The sequence below is a fragment of the Clarias gariepinus genome, chromosome 22 (assembly GCF_024256425.1).
Source record: "Clarias gariepinus isolate MV-2021 ecotype Netherlands chromosome 22, CGAR_prim_01v2, whole genome shotgun sequence".
Classification (NCBI taxonomy): Eukaryota; Metazoa; Chordata; class Actinopteri; order Siluriformes; family Clariidae; genus Clarias; species Clarias gariepinus.
Window position 1 is genome coordinate 24,288,974 of NC_071121.1, and position 19,663 is coordinate 24,308,636.

At 37.6% G+C, this 19,663-nt stretch overlaps 1 protein-coding gene across 1 annotated transcript in view; it reads left to right on the forward strand.

The window, feature by feature from the left end:
* vdra (vitamin D receptor a) overlaps window positions 1-19,663 on the forward strand; it is a 62,332-nt gene that overhangs the window by 23,865 nt on the left and 18,804 nt on the right. The window contains exon 2 of the mRNA XM_053482365.1: window positions 16,475-16,622. Within this exon, the coding sequence (XP_053338340.1) occupies window positions 16,475-16,622 (148 nt within the window). The remainder of the gene's footprint in view (window positions 1-16,474; window positions 16,623-19,663) is intronic.

Here is a 19,663-nt window from a genome sequence, read left to right on the forward strand (position 1 = left end):
GTGTTACGTGAGTTGAGGCAACTAAATGGAATCTAATCACAATCCCACAAAGTCAAATCACATCGACGCGACAATTTGCCTTCAATTCACAGCTGTAATTGGGAATGAGTTTATGTTGAAACTTTGTTGGGAAATATCATTGGAATTTTCTGAATCTTGACTACACTGAACTTGTCAACTCTATAGAAGATCTAACCATTTTCATACAGTTTAAAACTGTAAAGAGTGTTTAAATCAAACCATTTATTTATTTATTGTTGCAGAAGCTGTGGGTCTAATCAAAGGGCCCAAATTCTTATTTAAAAAAAAAAAAAAGGTTCAATTTCAGAATTTAGCTATTTATAGAGTAGGCTTTACCCCAGGACGGGGAAGCCTTGTTGCAGTGTTCAGCCATGTTTAGAGCTCCTTGACGGTCTGATTCACCTCCAGCGAGCGTAGCTTTCACAGGAAGTGAGCACAAGATGACTGAGGCTTTTCTTGCTTACTCTGCTTGTCATTAAATCTTCAAGTCCCCACGAAGGCAAGATTTACCTTTCGCCGAGTCTTAGCGTGTGTGAACCTTTTTTGGGAGCCGGGAGGTGGAGGTGCAGATTTGTAACAGGAACGCGTTACCTTACGTTAGTCGTTAGATTTATACATGCTGTGTGCAAAAGCAGTCATTTAAAATTCCGGTCCCTAAACGTCTCTCTCTCTCTGTCTGGCTGTCTCTCTCTCTCGGCCGTGGAATCCGCTCGGTTTGTACAAGCAATTCGTATTTAATGCTTCAAGAAATTTCCAGGTTATAAGTCTTAATTAATGAACAGGCCTCCTCTGTGTCGGACGCTTTCAAGCCTTAGGTGAAGCTTGAGCCTGTGTGCCACTCAGCTAGCATGTAAAGCAGCCAGCAGCCACGGCGCTATAGGATCTGAATAATTAAGCATTCAGGCTTGGATTGACATGAAGCCGTGCTAGCTCAGATGAAGGAGGCTACGCGTTCTGTCGGCCGCTCGGCATTCCGTCCCTTTGCGTGGGGTTGTTTAAGGGACTGCCCGATTTTGAAGAAAGAAAATGTTAAATAGGAGTACATTAGGCACAATGAAGGAAAATGATGCTCAATTAGGTTGGATTTTAGAGGAATTGCTGACAGGGTGGTTGGCGAGATTCTCAGGAAATCTACTTTGAGGCACTGGCACTGGTGACTCATTAGGATTACAGAATAACAAACAATCTGTTTGTCAGTTCCCAGGATCTAAAGCTTAAAAAAAAAAAAAAAAGCACTTTTTTGGGGGTTATTTCAAGGAGATGATGCGTGAACTTTGGTCCATTTTCCTTCAGGGCCTGGGGGAAAACGGTGAACGGCGAATGTAACGTCAGATGTCGGTTTGCTTTTGGGTAATGAAAGTAAGTTGCGGATTAACCTCTGTGATTATGATTTATGCCTATGAAATCCCTGGGGAAAAATAATTTTAAATCTTCCAGGAGTTACAGCATGTGCATGCAGTAAGATTCTATTTGTTATTTTGTTTCATTAAAATATCAAATCTCGGGTCCGTTTCTTTAAATATCTTTTCATTTGTAATTGGTGTGGAATATGAAAGCGGTACAGGAGGCGATGAAGTTGAGGGCTGGATCCTTAATCAGACCTCAGGCCTACAGTGAGACAGATCTGTTAACACTTGGTCTTGCTGGGATCGCACTCGACATTCGATTCGCTCATTAAAGACCAAAGAAAGTTTGATTTAAATGCAGCTGGGACTTGAGCGACCAAGTAAATATGCATTTATTGTTAACGCATCACACACACAAAACTACAGTTACATAACTTATATATTTTTCTTCGTCTCTCTCTCTTCCACACACACACACACACACACACACACAAGTTGTGGCTCGTGTTCCTGGATGCCTTTTAGAAAGGCATTTATACAGATTCGATTTGCAATCCCAAAATTAAAAACTCATTCATTATATATTTGAAATGAAATCTAATTGTATCTGAAGCTCAACATATCTGATTGCATAAGAGTGAAACAGTTTCATTATAGTTTGATTATCAGATTAAAAAATTATTGGAATTAATAAAAAAAAGGCATACAAACACAAGCAGGTGGTGAAAAATTTATGATTTTTTGGTCCAAAAGTCTGCTTGGATATCCTTATGTACGTAACACAATAAGCAAACTGCGAGCAAATTGTTTTTTTTCTTTCTCCGCTGTCGGTATTTATTACGAGTTTGATAGCTGTTGTGTATGATTAAGTTAGAAAACTGTGGCAGAGAACATTTTTAATGGATTCGTAGCAGGTTTGTGGGGACTTTTTGGCCCAGAGCAAAACAAATGGGAAGCTTCTAGAGTAAGAAAGTTGATCAGTTATAAAAACCAGTTAAGAGGTAATCATCTGATTATATTTGAACAGTTTAACTTATCAACTGACTGTAATACCGACGCAACTCAAATCATTTAGGACGAGTCAGAAGGAATTTCACCGTTAATTTAATAAATATTAACGGTATTTGTGAAACTAAAATTAGTCGCAAACAGGTTATTTTTATAAAAAATTATAAGTATTTCTAAGTATTCTATTTCAAAATATTTAAATACCATAAAAAGTTGTTTTTCACGTCCAGCGTAATCATTTCTAGCCTTATTGTTTGTTTGTTTTTTTCATTTCGTTATTTACAGCTTGCAGCTCATGACATTCCAAAATATTAGAATATTTCCCAAGATCTATCAAAAAAGGATTAACAATATACAGCTTTGTCCAACTCTCTAAAAAGGAATGTTATGCACTCGATACCTTTAGTAGTTGATTGGCTACTGCGTAATTTGAGGCACGGCATGGAAGCGATATTGAACACCAGGTTGCTTCGATAGCAGCCCTCAGCTCGTCTGTATTGCTGGGTCAGCTGTTTCTCATTTTCTTCTTGATAATAGCCCAGAGATTAATCTATGGGGTTCATGTCGGACAAGTTGGCTGGCCGAACAACATAGTATTATCGAGAATGAACCAGTAAAACCAAAATGCTCATCGAAAGATGTAAGCATATGAAGTGCTCCAACATTTCCAGGTATGTTGCTTTGTTGATTTTCAACAGTGGACCAACACCAGCAGATGACATGGCAAATCATCACTGATTGTGAAAACGTCACACTGGAAATTCAAAGCAAATTGAATTCTTACTTGGATTCAGCTTTTTCTGCAGACTCTGGGACCTTTATTTACAAACGAAATGAAAAAAATAATCTATTCATTTAACAAAAGGACTTTGGTCCACTGGGAAACAGTCCAGTTTTTTTCTCCTTTGCCCAGGTAAGATGCTTCTGATGTTGTCTCCGGATCATGAGTGGCTTGATTGTTGGAATGTAACAGTTGTTGTCTGTATCCTGAAGGCATCTGTGTGTGAATCTCCAATTTATTCATATGTGCATGATGAACATCCCCCTACAGATATTTGTATGCATGGAGTTGCATGTTCTCCTCGTGCTTGATGAGTTTCCTTCGGATACGCCGGTTTCCTTTCACATTCCAAAGATATGCAGGTTAGGCAAATTGGCGTTCTCAAATTGCCCGTAGTGTGTAAATGAGTGTGTGAGTGTGTGTATGTGTGTGTGCCCTGCGATAGATTGCCACCCTTTAATGCCCTAAGCCTCCTGGAGTAGGCTTCAGGTCCCTGCAACCCTGAATACAGGATAAAGCGGTATAGAAGATGAGTGAGTGAGTGATACGCATGGCTATAAAGAAAGAAATATAGCACAAGACATACCAGCTTTCAGATAGAAACAAGAAAACCTAATGGACGCTCCTGGAATTTGCATAAAAATAGAAAGGAGCGAGTGTAACAAAGTTACCAGAAGAGCTCATATTCTCCAGCAAGCTCAGTAAAACCTAACAGCTGTTTTACTTATAGTACTGTGCAAAAGTCCTGGTCACATACAAAAATATGACATAAGCAAAAGATGCTTTTGAAAACAAGAGTAATAAAATAAACAGTCAATAATTGGAGTGAAAAGTCATTGCTCAAAACCAGGAGTTTTAGACACAAATTTGTGCAGTTTTATAAGAAAACAGCTGTTAGATTAGGCTATTTTTATGCAAATCCCAGGAGCATACATTAGGTTTTTTGTTTCCGTCTAAAAACTGGTCTGTACTATATTTCTTCCTTTACGGCCATGCATATATTCTCCTGTTATTTATTTATCAATTTTAAAGTTATATATAGAAACACTGAATGATTTTGTACATAATTATGCAGACATGATGAACATATATAACAAAGTTGGTACAGCGTATAATAATACGGTGCCTAAGACTTTTGCACAGCACTGTAAGTAATTTTTATTATGTTGGTAGCTAGCTTGAAGACGTTTAGATATCTGCTATAATAAATCGCTTTTTATTACTGTCCCATTTCTGGACAGTGATGTTTTATTTAACCGTAAGCCGAAATAATGTTTCCCCCAGATGCTTTGATGCATTAATAGGTCCTGACATTTATTTTTGCAGATCACAGCCAGTCAAGTGATCTGAGCCTCACTAAATTGCATGCTTCTTCCTTCTGCTTTGTTTTGCTTGGTGCGGTTGAGGAACAGGCTCTGTGCAGGACACTAAGATTTTTCCACTTTTTTCCCATTTTTAACACACACATGTGTTTCTGGACTTTGCTTTGTGCATGAGGGGCATTGTCACGCTGGAACAGGATTGCACCTCCTAGTTCTAGTGAAGGAAAACTGTAGTTCTACTATGTGTACAGGGACATTCTGTACAATTGTGTGGTTAAGTACCACATATGGGTGTGTTGGTCAGGTGTTTAAAACCGTTGTCTATATACACATGTTGGCTTAGTCACCAAACAGTCAACAGCTACTAACTGAGGGAAGTATGATGGCATAATCAGTGCTTACTCTAAAACACATAAAGCATCATCTTTTCATACTTATAAAAGCCTCTTTTCCAATATTATACACCCGTTTTTCACATGAGCACACAACTGGTGATTGTTCCTGTGACTGACAGAAGAGAAAGCATAACGGCGTCTCTCCCACCCAGAAAGCCTGACAGTCTCCATATAAAAGGCTTGTGATCATGTCACAGATGGTTTTGTCTTTACTTCGTAATTGTAGGTTTCGGAGATTCCGTTCCTCTTTTATATCTGTCAGGAATGCACGATCAAGCAGCCAGCATTGGACAATAGACTTGTGTCTTCTTTCCTTGTTTTTATGACGACCTTGATTTCATTATGCAAGAAAAGAAGGTTTGTAGCATTTCACCCCCTTGCTTAGGCATCTTATTCCAGCGTGAAGAAAACGGTCATCATCGTTACTACACAGTTTCAAATCCTTGGAGACATCAGAAGCAATGTCAAAAACCCATTATCGAACGCTATCTCCAGATCCCCATCATCAACACCATCTGGGTGAACGCAGCTAATCAGATTAGATGATCACATCGGACCTTGACATGACCCGTTCCAGCTATGTTGAAACCAAGCTGTACGTTATCACATCTGTCTTCTTTGGTCCCGGAATAGAGTTTCAGAGGCCATCACAAGCACCACTTCCTTTGACCATATTTCTTTGGATTAAACGCTGGCGTCGCAAGTAATCAATTTGATGGTTTGTTTGGATTGAAATGGGAAAGCATTTCAATTAACAAATGGATTGTTGGATTATTTTTTTGTGCATCAATGTTTGGTGATTTATTGCATTTGTTTCTTCGTCTGTCTCTATTCAGGACCTTGTAATGTTTGTCTGATAATTACCCAACTCGTAGGGCAAGCTGGCCCTGTTTGCTCCAGTCTTAAAGTCTTTAATTACTAAACATTGGGCTGATTTGCCTATTAGGTTTTTCCGGAAGTCCATATGTAAATTTTCAACTGTCAAAATAAACATGAGCTTGCCAGCTCTCTTTTACTCCATTAATCAATAAAAACAATGAACTTGTAGGATTTAGGATTTTTTTTTAAACACCGTATTTACTTACTGCTTTAAGATATACACTTACTTTAATAATTGGCACGAGCATAAAACACATGGTTGGTGGGCTGGTATAGAAAAATAATCAATGACTGGATGACATGATGAAGCTCATGTTGAGGAACTATGGATGTACCTTTTTTTTTTCTTTATTCTCCCGAACTCCTCCTGGACACATCTGGAACTTTGATGCCTGGTCAATTATTCTAACATGAAAGGTTCCAAAGTAAGTGTGTGTTTATGATGCAAGTTCTGAGTTGATTTTTAAACTCTGGGAGTCTAAAGGTTCAAGTTGTTATCCAGGGTCATTAAAGAACTTCCGGCTGATCTGTTCGATGTGTGTTTGCGCTCAAGTTGGATGGTATGCTGGACGGTGTCGATAGATTGCCTGGGAGGAGTGTTAAAAAATTATCAGAATTCTTTGGTTGGTCCTGTGTAGAACCCTGATTACATACACTAACAATGCCAAGGTAACAAAGGTGGTGTAGTGGTTAACACTGTCGCCTTGCACCTCCAGGTTCCGGGTTCGATTCCCGCCTCAGGTCTATGTACACAGAGTTTGCATGTTCTCCTCGTGCTTGGTGGGTTTCCTCTGAATACTCCAGTTTCCTCCCAAAGTTTCCGCCCTATAACCATTCACTTCATCAACTTCCGTATGACTTAAGTGATCCTATAGAAATAATAACATTTGTTGTAGGATGTTATATAACATCTTCTAAAGCAATCAGAATTAAGAGTTCTGTAATATTATTATATAGTTTATAAAACTGCACACTGCATATGTAACGTTTATTATTTTGGTAGCTAGCTTGAAGATGTTTGGGGACCCGCTGTTATAAATCGCTTTTCATTACTGTACCGTTTCTGGGCCTTTATGTTTTATTTAATAAGCCGAAAGAATATTTCCTCCAGATGCCTCGATGCATTAATAGGTCCTGACATATTTATGTTAGCAGATCACAGCCAGCCGAGTGATCTGAGCCTCATTAAATCACATGCTTCCTTCTGCTGACTCGTGTATGTCTCTGATTTGCATGTTTTGAACCATTTTTTTCCTGCCCTGTCCCAAAGACCACACATCGCCCTTAATCATCCGGTGATCTGCGGACTAATTTGTGTACAGCGTCCAAAAGTCCGGAAAGCACCAAACGCAGTAGCAGCACAGCATCATGGCTCCAAAGCAAAGCGTGCAGGACGACTCATTTTTCTCTCCCTGCTCTGGATGGAGGGCCCCCTCATACCGCTTCCAACCGCAAAGCAGTTTTTTTTTTCTTTCTTTTTTTTTCGCTCGGATTTTTTTCCCCCTCTACTTTTTTGTCCGGCTGCCAGCTACGCGGCAGCCCTTTTTATTTCCCGCCAGCGCCGAAGAACAAGGTCCAAAGTTCAGAATCGTTGTGTGCAGATCTAGGGCATTTGGAAACGCTCCCCCTCTTTGCTTCTCACAGGTAGTCTGGATGTACAACCCCCCCTCCAAGGCTTTTCTGGCCTTACTGTTATTTGGGTTGTACAGCAGCTACGAGGTGGTATACTACCACAAGCGCTACAGACGAGATTAGATTTATGAGGAAAACACAATTTTCGAGTAGTATAAGTGAATTTGTGCCCAGAGGGTTTGTATTTAAAGCTGCCTTCTTTCCTATAATACATATTTCATTTCATTGTAAAATCATACAGTTGAGGTTTTAAGGGTCTGGCTTGGGAACCCAGCTTGGTCCTCCTGGGAATTTCCTTTCCGGATAAAGGTGAAGTTAATTTATGAAACGTTTTCTAAAAGTGTATTTTTCAATTTTAAGTGGGGGAATCTACAAGGAACGGGAATCACCAGTCAGCTCGGTGCCGATTCGATTATTCCATAAGTATCGCAATAACTTTAGAGAAGTTTAAAGATTAATTAAGAGTAGCCGTTTTTCATAACATTGGTCTTCTCACTCAAAAACCAAAGCGCAGCATTTAAACAATACAAACTAACTTCAAGTAGTTCAGGATTTTAAAAGCATGTGATTTTCGGCTAATTAGCGCTCAGGGTGTTTCGAGACCGGTGTAAGTGTGTGTATTGAGTGGGTTCGAGACTAATTCACCCACAGAGTTTGGAGAAAAAGGCTGATCTGAGAGATGCACGATTTTTAATAACGTAACGCCATAAAAACGTGTTTCTGTTGCGCCTCTTGGAAGCTTCTACGCTCGGTATGTTTATATGTGAGGTCAATCAAACTAAAACCAGCCAATACTGGTCACTGGCAGCTCAGCTGGATTATAAATGAAATAGGTTTTAAGAAATGTATTTTGTAGTCATTGTGGTGATACATGAATTCATAATTGAATCACTTTCTTTTTCTCTCGTCTCCTGTTTCTACTCTAGGAAATATTTCTCTAATTACACTCTACGTTATGTTTGTTGGTGTTAGTATAGAAATTTCCTAAAGTTCTATTATCTTTCAATATTTACCGACCAAAGGTCCATAATGCTGGGAGTCCTAAACAGTTTGCAACCATAAATTATACCAGTAAGTTTTTGTTTCTTGAGTTTTCCAGATGTTAAAAAAGGGTGCTAATAGAGCATAACAGCACTGGGACGTTTGTATGTATTACTCTGCGTCACTAACTGAAAGAAGATCGGTATGGTCTTCAGTACTGAGGAGAGAGCAGCTCCCTGCCAAAACCCACATTCAACCCAGTTATATGGAAGCACTTTAAGCAAGACAACACAACGTAACATAAACATAACATTATAGCCATTTAAGCAACACTTTGTCTCCTTAATAATTGCTTTTAAGTCATTCCGAATTGCCTCTGAGCTGTGTCATTCTGTTACAAAGACAAGACTGAATTCCAAATCCTTCTCCAACCCCTAATCAAGGGCACTACTGTGTGTATGGAACAAGGGTTTGTAAATCCTACAAAGCACACTCGCATTCCATTTAATACTATTTTTTTTTTACTATTATTTTATTTGGGATTCAATCCTGGAACCTCGGGGCTACATAGTCATGAGAAGAATTTAAAACTACTTTCACTTCTGTTACTTATCCTAGCTGTGATGTGGACAGCCATGCTGATAATCAGTACAACAGCACTCCCTCTCGATTATGGGATTATGCAATGCGACATTTACAGGCCAAATTATCATAACCAAAAAATAATAATTCTCCAAATTATTACAGTCGCGTTATCACATCATGAAGAACGTTAGTAATTTTTATTTTTTATCTTTTTTTTTTTAAGATTTATTCACATGACATCCGCTTCCATTTAGAAACCAGTCTAACCGCTGACTCTCTGGCTCGCTGTATTGCAATTATATAATTATCAAATTAATAGCTGCATGGTTCCAAAAAATGCAGGCGCACTGCATATTAAAAGCACCTCATTAAAACGGCGGGTTCCATCCCATGGTCATCCTTTTACCACAAAATAAGCGTGGGTGCATTCCGAGCACAACCATTAAAATGTAACTAGACACTGCGATGGATTAGCCTAGCTATTCATTTCGGTAATCTCGGTCTGAGCACGAAGCCGTCTTGACCTCGGAACGCGGGAATGATCATTTTAACAGAAGGATGTTCTGCACCGCGTGACGTGGACGGAGAGGACAACGCGGCACGTGTTCGCAGACTCTCGTGCACTTCATTTGTTCGCTCTGGCTTTGTTCTCCTCCGTGATCAAGTTACAGCAGCTGCTGACTGACACGCTGGTGTGGTCTTGACACTATACTGCACTTTAATAAAGACCTTGTTGTGGTGAGCGGATCATTTTTACTACACAAGCAGCTGGTTTGTTACCTGCTTTGCATTCCAAAGGTTCTACTGTAAATGTAATCTGGCTTCTTATCTCTGTGGGATTATGGGTAAACAAAACATGACCTGTGCCCGGGGACACAATCAAATGGGTCAAGTTTCTCCTCTTTTTGTTTTAATATCATGTCCCATGTGATCTGCGGGCTGGACGCAAGGGAAAATTTATGAGATTTAACGCTACGTAGGGCACCCATTGAAATCCCTAGAATTTCTAAATTTTCAAAGGCTTTTCAAGAATTATTGTTTAGACTTTTATTTGTTTATTTATAAAATATGTTGCGAGTCAAGGTGAATTAAGTTGCCATCCATCTAGTTCCTCATCCATCATAATTTTTCCAAAAAGTGTGTGTGTATATATATATATATATATATATATATATATCATTTTAAAAGTTCCCTTATGTGGTTCTTCATCCCATTACTGTTCGTACCATAAACATTAATTTTAAAAACACGAAAAAGTTTTCTGTAAAGCGATGTTGACGTAATATGGAAGGAGTTTCCGTTGCCAGTTATTTGTAACGGTGTTCTAGCGTAAACAATAAAAAAAATAAAAAATAGTTTCTTTATCACTTCAAGAGAGAAAGCAAAGGACTATCGTACACATGTGGTTGAGAAACACTTCCTTTATAAAGTGCTTTCGCAAACTACAAAGGAAGTGTTATGGTTAATAACGCGTTATCATTTTCACAAGTGTGTGTTGCCACTGCGTGTTATTGACTTTGTGCCTGTGCCAGGAAAATTATTTACCCTATGCTTTAATAAGTGGACGGATACGTCGGAGGTTTGGTTTTGGGTTATCGTTAAACCTATTTCACCACAATATTGTCATGACTCAAAGGCACAGTGATGTCCAAACCACATATGCCTGTGAATCTGTGTGTACTGATGCATGCCAGGTATACAAATCACTATATGTATAGAGTGTCTGAGCAGTGCTCACAGGAACAGCACTTTATCATTTTCAATAAAATCTCTCGAATCTACTTTTAAAGATTTGACTAATTTAACTTTACACATTTAATAAGGACTGCACATTTATTATGCTTCAGGTATAAAAGTATTCTTTTAACAATTAGATAAGTTAAATTCGAATAAGTGTACTCTTCTAAATTGCTGAAATAAATTAAGTAACATAAGCGACACAAACCTCGGATTCCTCCTATTTAAATATTTGAGTTCAGTGTTTACAAACTGTATGACAGTCTTAAATAAACTTTTATCATATCAAACACAATTCAGATACATTTGTTATGTATTACATTTAATAAACAAATTGAATTGATATACAAGTTAAAAGACCTTCAAATGCATTTTCACAAGCTGAATAAACACCTCATTAGTGGTTACAAAATAGGTAAACTATTCTAATAGAGTTAAACAACCTTAATTTATTTTTAAAAGTTAAATCAACCACTCAGATTTATATTTACAAAATATATAAACTAAACCATGTACTGTTTACAATGTAGATAAACAACTCAAATATATCATTTACAATTTGTTTAAATAAAAATGTAGTTAGGTAGATAAATCAGATAAACAACTCGAATAAATATTTGCAAGTTAGGTAAACTACTTGATTTTAAGCTGTTTGTCTAATTTGTAAGTATACATTTAAATGGTTTATCTAACTTGTTAAATTAATCTAATCCAAATTTTACATTTAAGCGGTTTGAATTAATTGTTAATATTATATTTGAGTTGTTCTTTACCGTGTAAATAGAGCACTGTTCTGTTTATCTACCTTTGTATCTATCATTTATATTTAGGTCATTTATCTAACTTGTAAATATAAATTTAAATGGTTCATCTGACTTGTAAAAATGAATTTATGTTTCCGAGGTAGATAAACAGAACAACGCTCCATTTACCTGCTAGATTACAACTCAAATATAATAGCTGCAATTCATTTCAATCAATCCAATTTAAATATGTTTATATTTACAAGCTAAACAATAAGCAATGCTCTTATTTACAAGGTAAATAAATAACTCAATTATAATTTAAATAATAATAATAATATTTACAAGTTAACGGTTTTACTCATGTTTAAAAAGGCTGTATAAACTACTTACATTTATTTTTAAATGTTAGATTTAATATTTGTTTTTTTGTATTTAATACTTAAAATACAAAATTTATTAGAAGTGATTTTTTTTTTTTTTTTTTACAAATTATTAGCTTTTTAGGATTTTTGCTTGAGTCACTGTGTGCCTGTTGTTTCTACGATTCCCGCTTCATAAGAAGATCTTAGAAATGCCTGAGTGTGGTTTAGGGCTAAAGTAATAATATGTTTATGAGGGTTTTTTCTTTCCCCCAGTCTGTCATGTGATCAGCGGTTACATGTTCAGCATGACTCCACTTAGCTCTATACGTTTAGAGACGCAAGGGTGCGGAACAGCGGGCCAACTCCGACTGCGCTGACAGAAAATTAGTCGGCCTGCAGTGATGTTGGAAGCGGTGGTGTATGTTGGCCCGTAGCCGCGGGCCCGCTCCGGCATTCCAGCTCATTCCAGAGCTGCATACCACCGGTTATGTAACAGTCATGTGATTTCAGAACGACTTTGAAAAGAGGGAAGTCTCTGGGCCTCGTGAGATTCCTGCCAAAACCACTGTTTTGCTTCTCAAATTTCTGCCAGTCTATCTGATTACTGAGCTATGTAAACAAAATTCACAAATCATCCTTGCATACAAATGTGTGTAGCAAATAAACCAGATTTAACTTTTGGACCAGGTAGTTGTTATCTGTCGTACATGTTTGTTTAATTCTTTCAGGTGCTGGGGCGAGCGTAGGGGAGAGCGGTTAAAATGCCAGAGCTTGTTTTAAGAAAAAATTATAACAATAATTAATGGAATTTAATGAATTCGTATATTTGAAAATATTTTTCATGTATTTTTTGGGGGGCAGATCTGTTTTTTAGGATTCGTTTATTTCTAAGCTTTTGAGAAGAATTTCGCTTTTTTTGAAAAAAAAAAAAAAAAAAAACGAACTATTTTTCAAACCTAGATTTCGCAGCTCGTCGATCAGTAAACAAAGCCTGGTCTTCACCAGCCGAATGTGAATGCATGTGTGTGTAAATGTGCAAATGCATGAGTGTGTTCCAGTTTCGCTGTGTGCGCCGTCCTAACCTCGCAGTGTGGAAAACAGCCTGATGGCTTCCAGGAAGCTGTGGCCGCTTCGGCACGGCCCCCTTCCATTACTGCAGCTGGTGCCGTCGCTCTCGGCGTCACTCTTCATGGAATTCATGCCTTTAAAGACTGAGGCTTACGGTGGTGTTCCAGATCTCCCTATTTACTCTATTACACTCGCTCTGCGTCTCTCCTGGGAGATGAGCGCTCGCATTAATTATTCCTTGTTGTTGTACTTGTTTTTCTGACCACGCATTCATACACAACCTGGTCACCGTGAGCGCTGATGATGGATGATGGATGATGGATGATTCATGCACACAAGGTGCACACGCAGGGTGTCCGTGATCCTGCATATTAAAGGTGCACATTACTGCTTCATGCATGTGCTAACGCCGCTGGTGAAAGAGAAGAGGGGGTTTTAGGTAATCAGGTAGAGTCGACAGTTGGGTCCGCTAACTGAAAGGTCAAAGAGCAGAGGGTGCGTTAGAATAGAGTAGAACGTGGAGAGTAGTGTGGCATTGGGTAGAGCATTGTTGCATTGGCCTCTTCCTTTTGTTTCGAAGTTTAAGTGTGTACATTGTGGACTGAGAGCGTAACGTTTTACGCTGTGGTGACTGATAGCATTGTTGGCATTTTCATTTTAATGGCTTGCACACCTTTAATTCACGAAATGCAACCCACTAGATGTCTTAGATTAAATAAATGTGATGGAGTACTAGACTAGACTAGACTAGACTAGAATAGCAACCATAATAAGTAGAACAGAATAAAAGACGCAACTAAAATAAAAGGGAGCGATAGATGGGAAATAACAGAAATGAAAGACATGAGTAGAAGAAAAGCAATGTATGTGTAATGGATCAAGGATTGAATGTTAAAATAATATAAAGGAGTAGACAAAATTAGAATAGAGGATAATAGATCATGTATCAAGTTTATATAGTTACATAAAACAGAATACTATAGATTAGAAGGCAATTAGAGTATAAGAGCCGCCCAGAATTCAATAGAATGAACTGGAAGATATACACCGAGTCAAATCAAATAGAATTGAATAGAATACAAGAGACGAAACTGGAATATAAAAAATATAGAAGAATACGCCGGAGCCATGATGAGACTAGCTGATGAAACGCTGGCCTCCCAGGAACTCCTTTAATGCCCCAAACATGTGGAAATGGCTTGGAGCCAGGTCAGGCCTGTACAGAGGAACTGTCATGGTGTTGGTGAACGATTGCGAGAACAGTTTCTTAGAGACAGATGCGTTATCATCTCAGTGTATCAGGCCTCCCACTCCGAGGCACCTCAGCCAGGATCGTCATTCACGGATGTACAGCCTTCTTTAAAAAGCTTGCACAGTTCAAATGATAAAATAAAATTTAAATGAAATTAAAATGAAAAAGTCTCATCACCAGACAGTGCTTATAGTCTCCTGTAAATCTCAACTGTTTTTTGGTCTTCATTCAGCAGAGATTTCCGGTTTGACTGGAAGTCCCGGTTTGACTTGAACACCCCTGGTGGAATAAAATAGAATAGAAGCATAGAACTGATTGGAATAGGACACTTAAAAGACACCGATCGAATCTAAAGACCTATTTAGATGATATCATATAAACTGACTTGAATAAGTGTACTGTATTTGTACATCAAATAGATCGGATCAAAGACATCCACAGACTATAATAGAAAAGAACTGAGACCAATAGAATAAATGGTGGAATATGTGGAATAGAAAAGAGGTCATGAGTGGAGCCGAGTGAGTAAACAGCAATCACATTACACCGAACATAAGATGTTAGTAGAACACAGTGCAGCAAGTGTATCAAGGCCGCTGTCACGGAACAGTAGTAGAGCGCGAGCGAACCGGAGAAACTCCGATGTCCTGTATGAAAAAGATAAGCTGAGAAATGGGTAAGAGCGTGGAAGTTAGAAGAGAATAGAGTAAAGGGGGTGGGTTATATGTTATATAACGCTGTGTCTTTAATTAGAAAGTGAACTTCAGATGACTGCGTGTACAGTAGTACAGTTACCAAAATTCTGCCTCTCGTTTGTTCCCCCCCCCCCTCTCCCCCCAGCGTTCCGTTTCCTTTTCCTCTCGGGATTTCCGAGTGTAATCGACCTTTTCCTCCCTGGACATTTGTTTGAACTCCGAACCTGATTATGTACTGTATATTATTTTTCCCATAAAAGCAGCATAAAAAGAAAAGCTGAATTAAGATGAAAGATTTCTAAATACATCCTGATTGATGATTTTATACAGAAGTGTGTTTTCTTATCTGTAGCTTTTGAGTCTCGCTTCTTCGGTTCTGTTTCGATTGATTTCTTGTTTTTTTTTTTTTCTTCTTCATGCAGCATTTGATTTTTATCAGACGTTTGCAGAGGAGCAAGCACGCTCTTGTGCAAGCTTTGTAATTAGTTTCTTATTCCTGCATGTGCCGCAGATAAAGAGAGTAATCTAATAAGCGGTGTGTAACCTGCAATGACTTGTCAGTGCAAAAGAGGAAGCAAAACAGTTCTGTTTTTAGGATAAATAGAAGCGGCAGGCTGGTTGCAAATTTGTGACGGACATGTCGGAACAATTTAGTTTTCATTCATTTAATTTACTCAGTGAGGAGGTTTTTAATAAAGTGATTATGAGCAATAATAAGATAATACGTGATATGTACATAAGCAATTGAATAGATGATTTTCCTGTAACGCTACACCCTAAAGTGCTAACGAATGGATTTTTATTAGAGAATCGATTGAGAATCGATTGGGTTTTCAGAATCAATATTTTTAAATCCTTTTTTTTTTTTTTTTTTTTTGCATTTGAGATGGAAAAATGTTCCTTAATAAACCTATAGGAGGTGTGGTCTAAACTATTTACAGGCATCACTGCATCCCATGTAAAAGTTTGTTTAGAATTTTATAATAAATGAATAAGGTAAAAAAATAGATATTTTCAAAATTGCAATACAAATTGAATCAGCACCTAATATCACGATAATATCATATCGACTAATCCCCGATAATTCCCATCCCTTATTTTGATTGCCTAAAATAAATATTTTGTATTTATTAAGTTTATTCTGGTTATCATTTATGTTATAGCACCTAATCTTTTTTATATAATTCTTTTAAATTAGTACAACAACAAATAAAAAAATAAATAAAAATAATAAAAATTTTGAAAAATTAACCAGAAAGCAGAAACTCCACAAATGGTCAGTTACAAAGCTCTGGCACTGGAGACTCCCTCCTTGAATGTTCAAATGTGTCAACAATCAGCAAAAACATTCCCAATTTACTTTCCAATTCGGCCGAAGACTTGACTACTTTTGCATTTGATTGACATAGAAGAGAGAGAGAGAGCATGCTGTTGGTTATGTAGAATGCACCACACATGTTCCTCATGAGGAGTAAAACAGAAGGAATTTATGCATGCCATATTGATCCTAATTGTATTTCAGCTTTAATATTTTAAGACAGAGTTCTAAGACTTCTGATAACTTGTTTAAAAAAAGAGTTATCATATGGAACCTTTAACAACACCTAAGTGTTTTGGGATTAACTCACTAAAAGTTTCTCCTTTTTATTTTTCTCGTCACACAGTAATGGAGGCCATGGCCGTCAGCATATCTGCACAGAGTACGGATGAGTTTGACCGCAATGCCCCGCGGATCTGCGGCGTCTGCGGAGACAAGGCCACCGGATTCCACTTCAACGCCATGACCTGCGAAGGCTGCAAGGGCTTTTTCAGGTAAAGCCGAGCTGCATGTTAAACAAAAAAATTTAAAAAATGCATTTGCAAATCCAACCTACAGCATGTGACACATTGTGTAAAGCACAAATTAAAGTTTTAATGACATGCGTGAGAAGCGTGTAGTGCAGTTTATCGACAGTGGTGGGCAAAGTACACTGAACCTGAATTCGAGTAAAAATAGACATACACTCAGTCAAATATTACTCCGTTTACATGTCTGTGTGAGTAAAAGTACAAAAAGTATTTACCTTTAAATAGTGTTAAGTATCAAAGTATCCAAAGTAGTGAGTCATTTTTTATAGTAGACTTTTTCATAATAAAAATCTCACTTTGATTTCTGAATGTTACCATGGTTTTTTTTGTTTCTGTCTGCAATTACACGGCCAGGAGAAGGCAAAATTCCAGCTTTAAATGCTACACATCACTGTGATTATGTTACACAATAAGGCATAGAAATGTAAAAGTACAGATAACTCCTGTACTATGTAGTGAAGTAAAAGTACAGATGTCTCCTGTACTATGTAGTGAAGTAAAAGTACAGATATCTCCTGTACTATGTAGTGAAGTAAAAGTACAGATATCTCCTGTACTATGTAGTGAAGTAAAAGTACAGATATCTCCTGTACTATGTAGTGAAGTAAAAGTACAGATATCTCCTGTACTATGTAGTAAAGTAAAAGTACAGATATCTCCTGTACTATGTAGTGAAGTAAAAGACAAAAATCTTTTAATAAAACTATAAAAAAAAGTAAAGCACAGTGAAACCTCAGTTTGCGAGTAACACGGTTTGCAAGTGTTCCGCAAGACGAGCAAATATTTTTTTTTTTACATTTTATCTTAAAAAACGTGCAAGCCTTTATGTGTACTGTTTCTTATAATATGTGTGTGTGCACGTGTAAAGCAAAAGAAAGTCTCATTAGAAGGTTAAAAATTCATTTTCTCCCTCAGCCTTTTGTTATGTTTGTGCACGCACATAATTTGACACCATGCCGGTTCACACACTCTGTCTGGATTTATTTTTACTTTTTTTAAAGGTAAAGTGCAGGTTTATTTATTTAATTTTTACTTTATATTTTGTATTAATTATTTTATGTATTTTTTCTTGAGCTGTGAAACGAATAATTTGTGTTTGCATTATTTCTTATGAGAAAATTAAATTTGGTTACGAGTGTTTTGGAATACGAGCCACTTCCCGGAACGAATTATGCTCGTAATCCAAGGTTCCACTGTACAGATACATTAAATATTTTCTTAATTACAATATAGAAAGTAAAATGACTTAGTTACCTTCCATCTCTGTTCATTGGTTTATGGTTTATTACAACATATTTAACTTCCTTTGAACTTCATAGCCGTAAAGGGGACAATGTTAACTGGATTTTTTAAACAACTGTTGCAGGTTGATCATTCACCTAAAACAACTGCTAGAGTATTTTATTTGCGGATGTTCAAGTAGATCATAAATATACAAGAGAAATTTCCAGCATGCTGACAGTCATAAAATTTCATCTAAAATGGGATTTTTAATACAGAATGATTCACTCGAAAGAGGCCCCAAGTATTCTGTAACAACTCTCGCTAGGTCGAAGCAATCTGAATGAAACGACATACAATGTGCTCCTCAGTATATACAGTATAGAGCTTCAGGATGCCCCTGAGTCAGACCATTAAGGCAGGCAGCCATTGTGCCGTTTCACACCGCAGCCCTTCACTCAGTTACTCAACTTCTCATCAGTTATGGTGGTGTACAGTAATGAGCAGCGTGTCTTCATAGTGTGAACCTACTGGATCACAATGTTGTTTAAGCAATGTCAGAGTGCATTTAGGAAGAAATATGGTGTTCCTGACTGTGAAGATTTGAAGGAAAAAATTCCAACATGAAATGGCTGCTATTTCCCCCAGTATCCTTGCCCATATGTTCAGACACATTGCGAGCGTCGCGTCGAAATGCGTCTGTCAAAAATCTATTGCAAATATGTCAAGGTATGTAGCAAAATGGTTCAGATTGTTTTAACAAAACAAGAGTTATTACAGAATATTTGGGTCCTCTTTCGAGCGAATCACCATGTTTTTTTTTTTTTTTGTTAGCTTTATTATACTAGTGCTGTCTACAGGGATCGGTATTAACACTCGCCTGCTTGCGAAGGGCAACGAACATCTGGGTTCGGACAAGTGAATTCCCTTACTCAGCTTTTAAAAAATAGGCACATGTTCCCTCCATGGCTCATCAACAGCGAAATAATCTGTACTGTGCAAATGTCTTGAGTTCCTCCCGTTTCTTCATATTAAATAAAATTATATGACTAACTACATTAAGGAAAGGGACAATCAGTACATAAAGGTAGTATTTAAAAAACAGGATTATGGGGGGGGGTCAAAACTTTTGTTGCATGCAACGAGTGACTGGTGTAAAATTCGGTTGTAGCATCAACATGAGACACAGCAGCAGAAACAGCGTGAAGATGGTTGGGAAATATGGATCAAATTGGACATTTTAGCTCAACACTATGGCAGTGCGGACAAAGTCTGTAAACGCTACCAGTTAAACGTCACCATTTAAAGTCTACCATCCAGCTGAATACACATGAAGTGTAAGGTTAAAGCAGTAGCCAGCGTTCAAGCAGTGGAACGTCTTCTAAACCACAGCCGAGTGAGACTTCAGCATCTTTTACCCCGTATGCGGGTGTATGAAAAGTTTCTATACTATATAGTATATTGTGATGATAATCAATCATCAGTCAACATTAAAAAAATTAATAAATCCATCACAATGTGTGCTGTAACGGAGCAATGCACTAATCCTAACCATTAGAGAAATTGTGTGAAGTGGAAACTCCTTTTTCTTGAAGGCCTTTTGCGGTGGAGAAAGTTCCAGATCACTGATACTGGAGACTCCTTCCATATAAAGTTACATAAACATTTCCTTAGAGAAAGGAAACCCGTATGTCTTTGTTGTTACTATGGAAACATAAAAGTGTTGCTGAAAATACAAACGGAAACATACTTCCATGGAACGAGTATGCTCCATGTGTTTAAGA